Source organism: Carassius auratus, chromosome 50 (genome assembly GCF_003368295.1).
Source record: "Carassius auratus strain Wakin chromosome 50, ASM336829v1, whole genome shotgun sequence".
Taxonomy (NCBI): Eukaryota; Metazoa; Chordata; class Actinopteri; order Cypriniformes; family Cyprinidae; genus Carassius; species Carassius auratus.
The window spans coordinates 10166169-10181309 of NC_039292.1; the positions used below are offsets into that span (position 1 = coordinate 10166169).

General features: G+C 34.7%; 2 protein-coding genes and 2 long non-coding RNA genes across 4 annotated transcripts; 3 read left to right on the top strand and 1 right to left on the bottom strand.

The window, feature by feature from the left end:
* Window positions 1-1210: 1210 nt before the first annotated feature.
* Window positions 1211-1816, bottom strand: LOC113066452 (uncharacterized). Its single transcript, XR_003279169.1, has 3 exons — window positions 1651-1816; window positions 1450-1547; window positions 1211-1265 (listed from the first exon to the last, which is right to left on the bottom strand). It is a non-coding gene; the product is annotated as an uncharacterized LOC113066452 (long non-coding RNA).
* Window positions 1817-3483: 1667 nt separating this feature from the next.
* Window positions 3484-5482, top strand: LOC113066453 (uncharacterized). Its single transcript, XR_003279170.1, has 2 exons — window positions 3484-4027; window positions 4106-5482. It is a non-coding gene; the product is annotated as an uncharacterized LOC113066453 (long non-coding RNA).
* Window positions 5483-8043: 2561 nt separating this feature from the next.
* Window positions 8044-11050, top strand: LOC113066454 (ribonuclease P protein subunit p25-like protein). The gene is made up of 2 exons (XM_026238341.1): window positions 8044-8944; window positions 9726-11050. Exon 2 carries the CDS (start codon window positions 10089-10091, stop codon window positions 10809-10811), a length of 723 nt encoding a protein of 240 aa, XP_026094126.1. The 5' UTR covers window positions 8044-8944; window positions 9726-10088; the 3' UTR covers window positions 10812-11050.
* A 937-nt stretch (window positions 11051-11987) lies between these two features.
* Window positions 11988-14458, top strand: LOC113066956 (cytochrome c oxidase subunit 5A, mitochondrial-like). The gene is made up of 5 exons (XM_026239101.1): window positions 11988-12159; window positions 13231-13347; window positions 13859-13980; window positions 14073-14201; window positions 14296-14458. The coding sequence occupies exons 1-4, from the start codon at window positions 12087-12089 to the stop codon at window positions 14184-14186; spliced, it is 426 nt and encodes a 141-aa protein (XP_026094886.1). The 5' UTR covers window positions 11988-12086; the 3' UTR covers window positions 14187-14201; window positions 14296-14458.
* The last annotated feature ends 683 nt before the right edge of the window (window positions 14459-15141 follow it).

Sequence of the window (15141 nt, forward strand, 5' to 3'; positions counted from 1 at the left end):
GCTGTACAGTTCCGCCCCCTAGCTATCATATTTTAAATGTTGAATGAAAAATGTTGGTTGCTATGTAAATCATGATGCTTCTTGGTTGTCTGTCTTCTTGATTCACTTCTAGGGAGGCTGTAACTCCATTTCTGTCCTCTGGTACAGTATGTTCTCCATGTCAAAGGGCACATCTCAAGGAAGCCCCTGACAAGTGACAAGGTTGGACCTGAAACATGTATAATGTGGTAAATTAATATGAAAATAAAAAGTTATTATTATTATTCTATTAAATATTATACAATTATAATTGTCAGAAAGATTTGCATTCTTTAAGAACATTCTGTGGTAAAATCGGATTTTTATTTTCTTTTATTAATTTCTCTTAGAGACACAAAGCGTGCTTCTCATTTTTTTTAGTGCATCCTCGACGTTTCCTTTCCTCGCTTCCTTTCTTAGCTCTTAATTCCGCCCCCTTAGGATGCAAGGGAAAGATACACCTGTGTACCCTAGCTCATGACTTACATTGGGCTAAATAATAGGTTATTTAAAAATCCTGCTCTCAATGCACACCCTACTTTCAATCTACATCTCCAGGAGCCAGCACTGTTCTTGTACTGAAGTTATCTTCTCTATACTCTGTTTGACACATCCTCTCGTCTTTTGTATCTCCAGACATTGGGAGATTAGGTTTGTTGAGCTAAATTTAGATCATTTGCTTTTAATTGAAGTTCACCTGTCTCTGGTGCATATGCAGGCACAAATGTCCCGTTTTATACATCCCACTAAGAACTGATATTAGACAAATTATTGAGGCATTCACAGTAATTCATTTTATTTAACTATTTTATAAATTATTTATGTATTTATTTGATTATTTAATAGCTATATAATTATTTACTAAAACACTGAATTATTTAAATGTATTTTCCTTCGATTTTAGGATTTGACTAGTATTACTGCTTCTTAATCCCTTTGTCAATTATGTTATGGAATGAAAATAAAACATATTGGTTGAAATTTGCATTTAAAAAAGTATCCAAGATAATAAAAACCGTATGCATAAGAAAAATATCCACATAAACTGGCTTAAAAATATTTGAGCACTTAAGCCACACATAAAATGTATAAATGTCATTGCATTGGATAAAATATAAAACCCATGACAGTCCGTAATGTACACAGTGACGTTATGCAGTTTTTGGGTGGGTGCTAATGCTACATCTGCAGTACCTGCATTAGTCTAGGATGAACATTACCGGGTGCCTGAAGCCAGGATATTGTGTCTGAGATCACAAAAATGGCATAACTTGAATATTATAAAAGCAATTATTTTGGTACGATCTGTATTGTAAAGATGTATATCTAAAGAAAACACCCTTAGTGTTATGTGAACATGATACAAATGGGATGGTTCCAGCTGTCGGGAGGCTAAGTTATTGTGTGTTCATGATCTCCTTTGCTCTGTACCTTTTCCTTATATATGGGCTCACTTCATCTCTCACACGGTCTCCACCAACATCCATCTCTTTCAGATGTCCTGTGTTGTTCCCCACCCACTGAAATGACTAAATGATGAGGTACTGTCACAAAGCAACCTATTTTTATCCACTCAAAGTTCTTGTTAAAATGGTAAATTATGAAAATGAGTTTGTTGAAAGCTTAACATACCTGAAACAGGATGTTTTTCTTGAGAAATGAGGCCCATCAGGACAATTAATCTAAATGCTTTAGAATCTACCAAGATGTAATGCTTGCCTATAATTCATTTTAAGTGTAACACCAATGCCTAGTGATTTGCCTTAAGGAATAAAACAAAATACAAATCACAACAGAATAGAACAATTCTGTTCAAACTCAACACAATAGACTAGAGCAAAACAGAACATAATTTAACACACCATAAAACAGGGATAGGTAACTCCGGTCCTACAGGGCCACTATCCTGCAGGGTATAACTTCAGCCCTCATAAAAACTCACCTGCCTGTCTCTATCTAGTAATCCCGAAAACACTGATTGCCTTGTTCAGGTGTGTTTAATTACGGTTGGAGCTAAACTCTGCAGGATAGTGGCCCTCCAGGACCGGAGTTGCCTATCCCTGCCATAAAAGAACACTGTTGGAAAAACAATTGAATAGAACTCAACATAATTCAAAAGAACAAAACAGACAAGAATGGAATTCAACTCCCCACAATAGAATAGGTTAGAACACACTATAAAAATACAGCAGATCCACCCTATATTAAATGAATGACACACACAGCGAGTCAGGCGATGTATAACACAGAATGCATTAAGAGATGAAGATATCAGGTCAGGGACACGCAGGGGGTTGAATTTGATCTTCTGTTCCATGATCTACCAGGCATGTCTTTTTGCTCACCCCTCCTCTCCTCGTGCTACTAGCACACTGGCTGTCAGCTGCCGGTCTCATGACCAGAACGGCACGCACTGAGCATGGCCGGCCTGTCAGGTGTTGTCAGGGAGAAAGAAGACAGTGGAGACAGAGAGAAAAGCAACCCATGAGAGGAGCCAGATGAGAAACAGGGATGGCTAGACAATATGGATGCACGTTTCTAATTAAGATTCTTTGTGTCAGCTGACTCACTCAAGAGGTAAGACTGGAATTTTCTATTATAATGCAGAATTAACACAAATGTAATTGAACTAGTTTAATATTTTATGGATTCTTGTGCACATATTATGTTTTATTCAGTTCATATTTTTGTTAATTTATTGTTTAAATAAATTCTTAGAGAATCCAACAGGTGTGCAGGGTAATTACAGGTCAAACAACATCTGTAAAGAAAAGATATTTAATGTTCACTTTTAATAATTAAGTTTAAATCTGTAAAAAAAAAAAAAAATGCTGCACTTAAAATCTAATTAAATTCACCACATCAAATACAGACATGCAGTTATTTAAAGTGCATTATAAGTGTTTCGTAATTTGCGGCACATGGAGCGTCAATATGTGGTGAAACAAATGAACTCTAAATGGACGTTTAATGACTTGCCTCTCTTCCATTGTGTTGTCGCAGGTTATCATGGGGACGACTTTGCTAATAGACTCCAGAAAATGAGCGCAACCCTTCTGTCAGCTTTGTTCAACCTGTGATGACTTCCCAAACCAGCCTAGCCTAACCACACTTAGCTTGAATGGATCAATGTGGCAGAGGAAACTCACTAGAGCAGCATCTATGAACATTAGAATATTTTGAAGCATTTTGGGCCAAAAATAGCAAAAACTATGACTTTATTCAGCATTGTCTTCTCTTCCGTGTCTGTTGTGAGACAGTTCAAATCAAAGCAGTTTGTGATATCCGGTTCATTTGAATAATTCGATGTAACCGGATCTTTTTGAACCAGTTCACCAAATCAAACTGAATCATTTTAAACGGTTCGCGTCTCTAATACGCATTAATCCACAAATGACTTAAGCTGTTCACTTTTTTAACGTGACTTACACTCACTCTGAGTTCAAACAAACCAATATCCCGGAGTAATCCATGTACTCAAACAGTACAGTGACTGAACTGCTGTGAAGAGAGAACTGAAGATGAACACCGAGCCGAGCCGAGCCAGATAATGAACGAAAGATTGACTCATTCTTTGAGATGAAGAGATGAAGTTATATTTCTTGTGATTAAGGTCATTTACAGAATAATTACACAATAAATGTATATTAAAATAAACAGTTACCTTTATATTTGAAAGAGGAGCTCCTCGCAAAGGTATTAAAAAAAATTAATCCTTGCCTTGTAAATACCATGATATTTGAATAATATGATAATCATTCTGTATGATATACAGTATATATCCTAATATTATTGATACTGGCAGATTACTTTTTTAAGGAACTGGTTTGTTTGACTAAAGAAAGAGTTCACTAAAATTGAATGTATTCCTTTTTTTGTGCACTATTAATGTAAAGTTAAGTAATTTTGTATTTCTCTCAACAGTAATAACTTCCAAAGATCTACAGAAACATGGAAATATTTGGGTTTGCACGATTTCTGATCTGGTCTGCACATGCTTCTTTTTTGTGTGAGTATTTTTTACACTTTATCGCTTGACTTATTACAAATTCTGCATATTTTGGCTGTCTTGTCTATCTTTCCTCAGGTACGAGGATGGCCAGGTAGGAGATGCTAACATCAACACACAGGATGTCCAGATACAGAAAGAGATTTTGCGGGTGACTGTGGGACAGTCAACCTAACTGACCCGTTTCATCACTGTGACGCTTTGAGAAAGTTTACAAGGGAACATATGAACTGAATATGGTAAAGATTTACCTTTTTTGATGATGCTAGCATCCAGTCAAGTTTATCTTTACGTTGAAACAAGGGAAACCCGTTTTGTAACTTTTTTGATAAACATTTTATTAATTTATTTCTCATTTAATCTCTACATCATGTTCACTGCTTTAGATTTTGTTTTTTACGTCATGAGAAAAAAGTGACAAATTATCGTTGAATTTAAAGCGGTTGAAAAGGTGTAATTTCTATTTTGCCCACTGGGGGTCTCTATTGCTCTATAACAGAATTAAAAATGGCATAAAAATAATTTTGGTTTGAGTATATAAGCTTATAATTGTATAAACCTGCCATTTTAAAGTGTTTACATCTACCATTATGGACAATTTCGCATTATTATGTACTGTTTGTTTACTAATGCAGTCTATCCATCAGTTCATTTTCATGGGAATGTTGCCAGTTACTTGTCATGGATCATAACCTCTGAACATGAAATGTTAACAAGTTTAAGTGCTTGTTAGAAGGCACCAAACTTGAAGGCATCGAGTTCTCGTTTACTTTTCAGAAGCTTCAACTGGAGAAGACTCCCAATAAAAGACGCATTACAGGTTAGAAATGTAACATATGATTGTGTCGATGTCGAAAAACTAATCTAAAGGAGGGTCATGGTTTCATACGGCCTATATTTGTATGTCGGCAATTAATTTAGAGCATGTTATGAATGAGTTACTTTGTAAATGATGCCAGAATACTGGATGTATTGTGACCAAATGATCCCACAATGACAGTAAAACTAAAGTGACCTGCATTACGAAGACCTCTCAACAGCCCTAACAATGAAAACAGGATATAAAGGGATTAAACAGTGTCTTAATTAAAATCTAAACCTGCCAAAATGTTTCTATGAGTGGCTGGTGTATAGGCTACCCTAGAAATATAATTAATTTTATATAAACAGAAGATGTCAATGGAAAGTCCCCATAATGGTGTTAAATGCCTGTGCGCGCACATGGGTCTATTGTCATTCTGTTATCTGTCACGACCCCTACAAAAATTAATAGTGTGTTGAATCCCGGAGTCCCAGAGGAGGTTTCGACTTCTCGGTTTAGCCAGCGGGTCTGTTCTCCTCTGAAGCAGAAACACGTAATAATTCATAACAGTGCGCTACATCCACATGAGGCCCGCATCTGCTCCAAGACCCCTACACTTCCTTCTCCCATTTTACATTATATTTTAAATAAATGTAAATTATGGAACTATAAATAAATGTATGTAAAATAAATATCTGGAAATATTTATATATGAAATTATAAATATATATATATATATATATATATATATATATATATATATATATATATATATATATATATATATATATATATATATATATATATATATTCATCAATAGTGTGTGCAATATATAATTATATAATTCTAATTATATAATTCTAATTGTATAACATATTTTCTTTTTATTTATATATTTGTATAATATTTATGACATTGCATTTACTATTGTTTATATATTATGTACTATTTATTATTATTTATTATATTAATAAGTTAAAATATTAATACAAATGTTGTATTTAGTTAACAATATCAGCAAACTTTTATATATATGTATTACATTATTTTAATATATTTAATATATAATTGTAATATATAATAATTTATTAAATTTTATATTTTAAATATTTATGACAATTACAATAACTATTATACTATATATATATGATATTAATAAATACAAATAATTAAGAAAAATGTATAAATATATAATATATATAATGTATAATATATAAATACATACTTTATGATGCTTACAATAGTCATTTAACATTGTAAATACATTAATAAGGTCCTATACAAAATTGATTTAAATCAGACATAAACGTAACACTCATTTTATGAAAAAATTTAAATAAAAAACTATTTATGTCACATAAAATATACTTGTTCCCTGTTCTTGTTTTAAAGTGCAATATTTTGTTAGCTTTAATTTGTCGATTATCCACTCTGACTAAATTGCTTCTTCCTAGGCTAAATGTTGTTTTGATTTACGAAAGCGGTTTTGTATGATAATGTGCGTATGATTTTTCTCCATCATTTACTCTAAAGTGCATCAGTTGTTCTTCTAGTCGACGGGAAATTGGATTTATGCTCAGCACATCTTTCATTAATGTAGACATCACTACTTTGCTTAAATGATCCACTTTCTCTTCTCTTTTCTTTGACTCTCTCTACCCTTGGCTGAACGTGCTTATTATCTTTCTCTGGAAACATTTGAATGCTTTGACCCTCACAAATGTTTTACAAGTGCAGATCACGGCTGAACACACCTCAGTACAGCCCGGCTCGAGTCGTTCTGACAGCCTCAGCAGAAAGTGTTCAAAGAGCACTCGGTCCGAGCCGTGAGGGAGAACTGTTCCAGAATGCAAGTGAGGCATGAAGGAGCCCTTTTCCAGGTTTTCATCAGCGAGAAAATTACCCGGGCAGTTTTCAAGCTTGCATATTTCTCGCTACAGAGGAACTTGCTGTTACAGTTTGTTTTTGAAATGCTCTTGACTGCTGCACAATTTATCCTTCCACAGCAGCGGACGTGAAGCAAAAAGTGATTCCTTTTTTTGTAAGCGAGATTGCCTCCTTAACCAAAGTTCTCAGTGAAGCCCTACTCAGTCTCCTCACACCATTAAACAAACTTCATTCTGACTTCATTTCCCTCGGGGTGTTGCAATCTGCAGAGCTCCTCTTTGAGACCTAATTTCCCTTTAATTAAATTAGTAAGACTTCCAAAGAAATGTGCCAGAGAGGCCCTGCGGCTGGGTTTCTGTTGTCGGGCAGATAACGGCTGTGAGAGTGTGTCGTCTATGGAGATTGATAAAGTCATTGAAACAGTAATTGTCAACATGCTGGCTTTTATCTGTTCTGGGAGCTTACTAAACAAGAGCGTCTGGTTGGCAGTGCACTTGAAAGGCCCAGTTTTACCAGCAGATCTGTAACCGGTCCTATAACATCACTGAAGCGTCCACTCGTCAGATAAATACACTCCAGATCATTTATACACTGTAAAACAATGTAAAAAAAAATAAAAAATAGTGGTAGATAAACATTAAAAAGTAATAAACATTATTACTTATTATACATTATAATACATTTTCACTATTAATTATATTTATAAATAGCTTTTTTTCAAGCAAAAGTAAAATGTATATATATTTTTAAATATTATATTTAATTCTAAATGATAATGTCATTTTTAAATGTAAACATACTTGACATGAAAATGTATTTCATTTATTAAATTACAAGTATTTTATTTTAATACTTATTCAATTAAAATGTGCAGTTATTTATACTTTTTTGTATAAATTAGTAATGTAAATATTGTTAAAATAGTTTTGTACGAGTAAACGAGTATTTTATATGAAATATCATTTCTAAATTCTAAATATTTAATAATATTTAATAATCTTATAACTATTTATATTGAATTGTTTTTTTAATTCAAGGTATTTTTCTTTTTGTTATCAATCATGCACATTTTTGTGTTAAATTATTAACTATTTATTTTATGTACAAAATCTTAAATACAATATGTAGTATTTTACAGTAAGCTATTTTCTAAATTATGAATCATTAATTATGGAGAAAGTTATCTACGCTTGAGCATAACTTTGTATTATATTTCAAAGTAGTAAAATAATAAACATAATTATACATTCTTTTGTATTCAGATATTATTTTTGTATTTATTGATATTTATAAAATTTATAAACATTTATTTTAAATTGCCTTATTTTTATGGAGAAACACATGCCTGCATGAACCATCACACATACAAAAAGTATTTATATTGTTTACAGTGTATAAGAGTGCTTCTTACTCCTCCTGCTCTTGGTCTCATTGAACAGAAAGCTTGCCTTGCCTCCTGTCATCCCCGTCTCTAGAATGTTGGATGCTCCCCTTCGGGATACAGACTGTGTATTTTGTCAAGCAGAACTGCATGGCCTTCTTCTCTGATTGAAATCACAGCCTCGGGGCTCTAACACTTCGAGAGCGTTCAGCAGTCACTGTGGGAGAAGATGCAGAAACAGACCTGACGAAACAGCCCCCTTTGAACAACAGTGAATTCTTGCTCGGTAAATGGCAGTTTCTTGACCTGCATTGATGTGTGCTGTATCAATTTAGCAGGCAAGTTTTATAGTTTTAGTTTTAAACACAATTTCCTAATTTATTAAGTTGGCCCAAAGCCATATTTAAAAGCAGATGCCTGGCATAAGTCAACTGTGCTTATGTAGAAAATTGTTTCGCGGCTGTATTGTGCCGTCATGCATGGGAGGATGTGGTTTTAAACTCTCAGCCTTAATCAGTCACGCATGTTAATCAGCTACAGACACGCGCTGATTGACAGGACTTCATTAACACTGAGAATTTTAAAGGGGGACTCGGGAAAGCATTCACCAGGATGAAATTTGTAATTCAGTACAGAGCACTTGCCAGACACAGTGACTGTTCCTTTAAGAGATGCTCGGCTCTCCGCCTCTCCCTCTCTGTGTCCCTCACAAGCCTCAGATTGGGTCTTCAGTGCATTCTGGAGTGTGGTAGGGACCACTTAAGAGTAAATAGACGAAAGGTCTCAGATTATGACCAGACGTTACCACATACAGAACTTCACCTTACTGCAGAACTCTAAGAGAAGGTAAACGAATGACTAAACGATTCAGTTTGACATTAATTTGGTCGTTTCATAAAGTTGTCCTACATGTTATTCAATTTGATTTGATTTTAATTACTGTGTAATTGTATTTTTTTTTAAATACATTTGGCTTTATATGGCTATTATTAATCCCTCTTGTTTACATTGAATGTGTTTTTTTTGTATTGTTTATTTTATTTGCATGTAATTGCATTTAAATTTACACATACATTTGGCTTTTATATTATTATTAATAGTAGTAGTAGTAATTTTATTTGCATTATTTTAATGTTTGTTGAATAATGTTAAGTATGAGTGTTTGAGTGTGATCCTATGTTTAAATACATTTTTATTATTAAGTACATTTAAGAATAATTATTATTATTATTATTATAATTATAACATTTTATTATGTTTTTTATTTCATTTTATGTTTTTGTTTTTATTTTGTTTGAATTTTTTTTTTAATTTTATTTGTGTGTATATTTAAATACACATGTATTGTATTATTATTATTATTTATTACAAAGATTTATTTCATTTTAATTGTTGTTTATGTTACTTCATTTTATTTTTTTTAGATTTTTAAATTGACATTTATTTTTTTGTTTTTTCTTTGTTTTGTATGTATTTGGCTAGCATCTGTTTGGTTGCATCCATAAACTACATGCTGACTTAAGATAAAAGTTCAAATGATGGTTCATTTTGACTAAAACAAGCTTGTTGGCTTCAAAACCGTGGTTCTGTCTCTGAAATCATCGTCTTTTGTTTTGTTTGGTTACAGCTCTCTCACGGAGACTGAAATATGCTTCAGAGGTAGTGACTGAGAAATTGCTGATACTCAGCACTTTCAGCTTTGATGAATTTGCTCGATTTACAGAACATATTTTTTTCTTTCCTTCATGTCAACGGCCAGAGAGTATGAAGTAAATGACACCTTGTCATTCAGTTCAGAGCTTTGGGAATCACACAACATTTAGCAGCTGAGAGCATTCCAAGATTTCCTTCATGCCTGTGCATTTCTTACGCTGGAAAGCAACAGAATGTATTGCATCTTTCTGAACGTAGAAATTACACAGCTCTGGGAATTATTATCAAGTCGTACTAAGTTTTTCACCCCAAGGAACATATAAAACAATCTATAAATATGTTTATGCCGAACCGAGAGCTTCATAATAACACACAATCTAAATGCACCACATCTGTCAAACCCTCTAAACTCAATCCCACAAATCCTACTGGGTCATCCAGCAAACCAAAGCCAGATGGATTCAGGAAGGTCTGTTCCACAGGGGAACCAATCCCATGTCCAATCCCAGGACTGGCGTCTGAGGTTCTGGAAATGCGTGTGAAGGAAGGGAGCAAGATAAGAAACCTTTTGGGTTTTGCCATGTCTCGAATTCAAGGTGACGGACACAGGGCTCCAGCATCGCAGGTCGTGTTCAGCGGGACGGGCCGGGCGGTCACCAAAACTATCACCTGTGCGGAGATAATGAAACGGAAAGTACAGGGTTTACACCAGCTGTCAAAGCTCCAGTACAGGACAGTGACTGAGGTGTGGGAGAACCAGGAGGGCAGCCCGGTGCAGATGACCGTACACAGAACTCTTCCTTCCATTTGTATTCTTCTTTCCAAAGAACCGCTGGACCCACAGGAGCCGGGATACCAGCCTCCAGACAAAATAAACGCTCTCTCAGAGGAAAGCAAATGGCCAGATGGAGCACAGGGGGCTGGAAAGCCAGAAAAAAGACCTGCGGGTCCTTGTTCTCATGATCTCCCCAGTCTTAAAAGAGCTGCACTGGGACAGGACAAAATTCCAGCTCTGGAAACAGTGACAAAATGTTACTATAAAAGGGAGGAATTCATATAAAGTCTTTTGTGCTTATTTATAACTTGCTTAACTGTTGTATAATGTGGCCATATCAGGATGCAATAGATGTGAATGTATAATCAGAGTGATAAAATGCATGGTCATGTGATTTCTTTTAGTATTACTTCATAATAGTCTGTAAATAAATGACAAATAAATACAATTAAATTAAATAAAATATAAAAACAAATAATTTATTGTCTGCTATTTCTCACACTACTTTATTTTGCCTGATCAGTGTTTTTCATATTTGCTCTCATGCTGTTGGTTTTACTATTTAATGATTGGGATACTATTATAGTTTCTATTAATATTTTGTTAACATTTTTGCCATTATAATTTAGTTTTTAATGTTTTTTTGTAATTTTGTTGTGTTTTGTAAATTTTGTTAGTTTTTTTAAAATAATAATTAAGGATAAATAATGTATAAAATCATTCATGTTTACATTTTTACATCATTTTCTTTTTCTTTTTTTTTACTAATTATTTTTGTACATCAGGTAAAAACTATTTATTTTATTTCAGTTAACTTTAAATTATTTTAAGAAACTTAAACTTAAATTAATGTAATTATTTGACAGCACTTAGTTTAGTTTTAGTTTTTGATAACTCTAATAACCCAATGTTTACTTTATGAAATGTAATACAGCCCCCTGCTGGTGAGAACAACTATTTTGGAAACATGCTTGTTGCTGTATCAAGCATTATCTTTATATGAAATTCACATTTAATGTTAGAAGCTAAAAACTATAGCACTTTGGCAACATATTTTTACCATTAACTTTTCAATAAGAGACGAAAGATATACCTTTTTATTTCAGTTAAATTATATCAACGCTACGATAGCAAAATCTGCATATGTAATGAAACTGAGCTATTTCGATCAAAGTAATTATATGATAACAGTGACGTAATATTGCACCAATGTTGCCTACTAATGATGGCATTTAAAAGCCATATAAATTATTACGAACTGCTTGTGTTTTAATGAATCCAGAATATTGCAGTTGCCGTACGTTTTTGTCAGCTCATAGAGAAGGACTGTGATTTGTATACAGTACAGAAATTAAAATTTTGTTGTTCGTGCTCTTTTACAATCTCTTTAGCAAACCCTCTCGCTATATATTACCACACGCAGCCAGTCCACGCTCGCACAGTCAGTGCGCATGCGCAGTCACACGCCAGTCTCGTGTTAGCAGCATAGGGTTAGCAGTAGCAGCCAGCAGGTCGGCTATCCTTCAGTCCCAGCTGCGCTTAAGCCCGGTGAGCCGCACCATGTTCAGAGCCGCCCTTCGACTCTCAGTCTCCGGTGCTCGGAGTTTAACAAGGACACGGCCACAATATACAGGTAAATGCAGGATTTCCATAAATTATGAAACCGCTAATAAGAAAAACCACAGTAAGAGGCAGAGTTAACGGAAACACCTTGGACTTAGCTTAGCACGTAAGCTAGCCAAAGCCGCACCGGTGCCTTGCGAGAAAGGTTATACCTTTCAGAAGTTATCACAATCTAAGTCAAAATTTTTATAACTGCATATCCATATGACAGTTGCGTTTCCCCAGTCATTTATGAAGTCCTGTAACTTATATTTTATCAGTGTCCTTGTAATGACCCGCAAGAGTGAGGCTTCGGCCCAGCGAGAGGAGGAAACGCTAACGTTACACTCAAACTGAAAGCATCTCAGATTGACACTTTTTTTCTGTCAGATTGACATTTCATTGAAACCGTTAGTCTGTTGTGTATATACGTGGGTTTTGACCGCTCTTCAAACAGCCTGTGTGGTTTACATAAACAATTATGTCGCAGTTTTGTTATACATTAAATGACTACGTGCGGCGCAAGGTTGCTTGAATGAAGAATGCGCTTACATTCTTCTTCCGTGAATATAAAGCGTCGCTGTAGCTAATGCTATCAGCCAGAATATTTTCAATGACAGTGCACTGACCTCTATGATAACCCACACCTTGTATGCAAATATAGTGTCATAAGACTGTACTTCACTTTATGAACGTACAAACGTCTACTTTGCATGTTTTGAATTATACGTCTCGTTTTGGAGATATCAGTTGAACTTTTTTGTCTGACCTTCTTTAGCAGATAGATAAGCATTAGCCCAAATCATACTTTCCAAAAGCACCATGTACCAGTCAAACATAGGTCATCAAACAAGAGCACTGGACAAGTTCCAACTGGAACAAGGCCTGTATGCAAAATGTCACTGACTGCACTATTAAGTGTTTTTCACTATCAGTGAAACATGAAATGATTTTGGATTAGATTTATTGCCCTTTCATGCTTCCAGTACTTCCAGGAAGTACTTTGGCTGTGACCATGTTATTATTGTCTGTATGTCCTTTTCTAAGGCTGATAAAGTGAGTAATTTTTGCTTCTGATTGTCTCTGGTATTTGTCTCCACAGCTTCAATAGCTGCTCGTTCTTATTCACATGGCAAACAGGAGACAGATGAAGAGTTTGATGCCCGCTGGGTCACTTACTTCAATAAGCCAGACATTGATGCTTGGGAGCTGAGGAAAGGTGGGTGACGAAGGCAATTTGACCTTGTTATTGAATCCGCAGCTGTGCATTCGACTGTTCAGCTTGTAAAATGAGAATTTAGAATCTGAATGTTGCTTTTTAAGATTGCTATATTTCTGAAAGTGAATTCAGTAGCAAGCTATAGTGCATTATCTCCACTGAAGTGTTTTGTTTGTTGTCTGCTGACAATTTTTTTTTTTACCTCTGAAAAATCAGTATACAAACTTAAATATATAAATTGTTTTATTACATATACTTTTAAACGCTTTACATTTAAAATCATTCATTTATATATTACTTGCACCATTAGACAGAACAGGTTTCCACCAATAACAGTACCCGTCTGTTTGTTTTTAATGTCTGCTAACCTGTAAAGCTGGTTTAGTTTGAACCGTTAGTATCACTTCTTCAAAAATGTATGACAAAATCTTTGGAACAGGGAAGTATGTTTTCGGTTATAAGTTCAAACTGACTGTAGAGTAAATACATGTCCACCTTTGTTTTGCTTCAGGAATGAACACTTTGATCGGTTATGACTTGGTACCTGAGCCAAAGATCCTGGAGGCAGCTCTGAGGGCCTGTCGGAGGCTAAACGATTTGGCCAGTGCCATCCGCATCCTCGAGGCAGTCAAGGTCAGTAAAACTCTCTAGATAATAGCAGAATACAACATGGTGACATGAATTGTCTTGAAGCTGTATTATTTAACAAGATTTTTAATTTTTAGGACAAATCTGGCCCACACAAAGAGATCTACCCCTATGTTCTCCAAGAGCTGCAGCCTACCCTCAGTGAGCTCGGTATCCCTACACCTGAAGAGCTTGGCATTGACAAAGCATAGATGTCTGCGATTGTGGTGAGTATAACAGCATGCAGTTCAACCTCTAAGCAACTGCGAGATGTGTTTCCTTACTTGATTTAACAAGTGCATCTTTACTTTTTACTTACAGTCTTCCAGGAGACTGCTGCTCTCGTCTGGACTGAGTAGACCACTGTACTTGAAGTCTTTGCCTCATGTCATGGTGTCTGTGTTATATTTAATTGGCCTTTATTATGCTCTTTTGCTTGTAAAATATATGTGGACATAATAAAGGGAGATCTATCTTTACTCAATCTTGTGGTTTTCTCTGATGCCTCAGGCTTTGCTTCAGACTTGTATTAACCTATTTAGTTTTGTTTAAGGGTTATAATGAATAACCACAGAAAAATCTATCATCCTTGTATTTCTGCATGGAAAACTATTTCTGTTAAATGCATTAAGAATTTAGTTAATTTTTATTTTATTTGGAATTTATTAATAAACAATAAAAAAAGTTACATATGAATGTGCAAAAGTTTCGTTTCTTTAATGTGAACAGAATAATAATCATTTACGCTACAAACCTGGGGGTTTATGATTAGGTTACTACGACAATAAATTTAATATGAAATTTAGCAGCGTAACAGACAGTTTTTGCACCGTTAAAATAACTGGAAGCGCCCAACACCGGAAGTCTCGCACATTAAAGGTAAAAACCGCTGCGCCCTTCGTTACGTTAAAAACAACGTGGATGGTAAACAGTTCTTGTTTTTCTGCCTGAAACCAGCTATAATTATTTAGGAAACGTCATAGCCCTTTTGAACCAATGGAGGGCGCAGCAGGAATGCGTTCAAACTAAACCAAATCAAAAAAGTTAAATAATCAAAATATTGAAAGTTTTTGTGTGCATAATGAATAAAAACAGTTTAGGTAAAACGTTTTTTTTCCCTCGTGCGATTAATTTTCGTTCTTCTATAGAATATAAAAATTATATAAT

Excerpts from the sequence above, each read along its gene's own strand:
- LOC113066454 (XM_026238341.1), top strand. The coding sequence starts at position 10,089 with ATGTTTATGCCGAACCGAGAGCTTCATAATAACACACAATCTAAATGC.
- LOC113066956 (XM_026239101.1), top strand. The coding sequence starts at position 12,087 with ATGTTCAGAGCCGCCCTTCGACTCTCAGTCTCCGGTGCTCGGAGTTTA. Across the intron at positions 12,160-13,230 it reads GACACGGCCACAATATACAG|CTTCAATAGCTGCTCGTTCT; the intron begins GTAAATGCAGGA and ends TTGTCTCCACAG. Across the intron at positions 13,348-13,858 it reads TGCTTGGGAGCTGAGGAAAG|GAATGAACACTTTGATCGGT; the intron begins GTGGGTGACGAA and ends GTTTTGCTTCAG.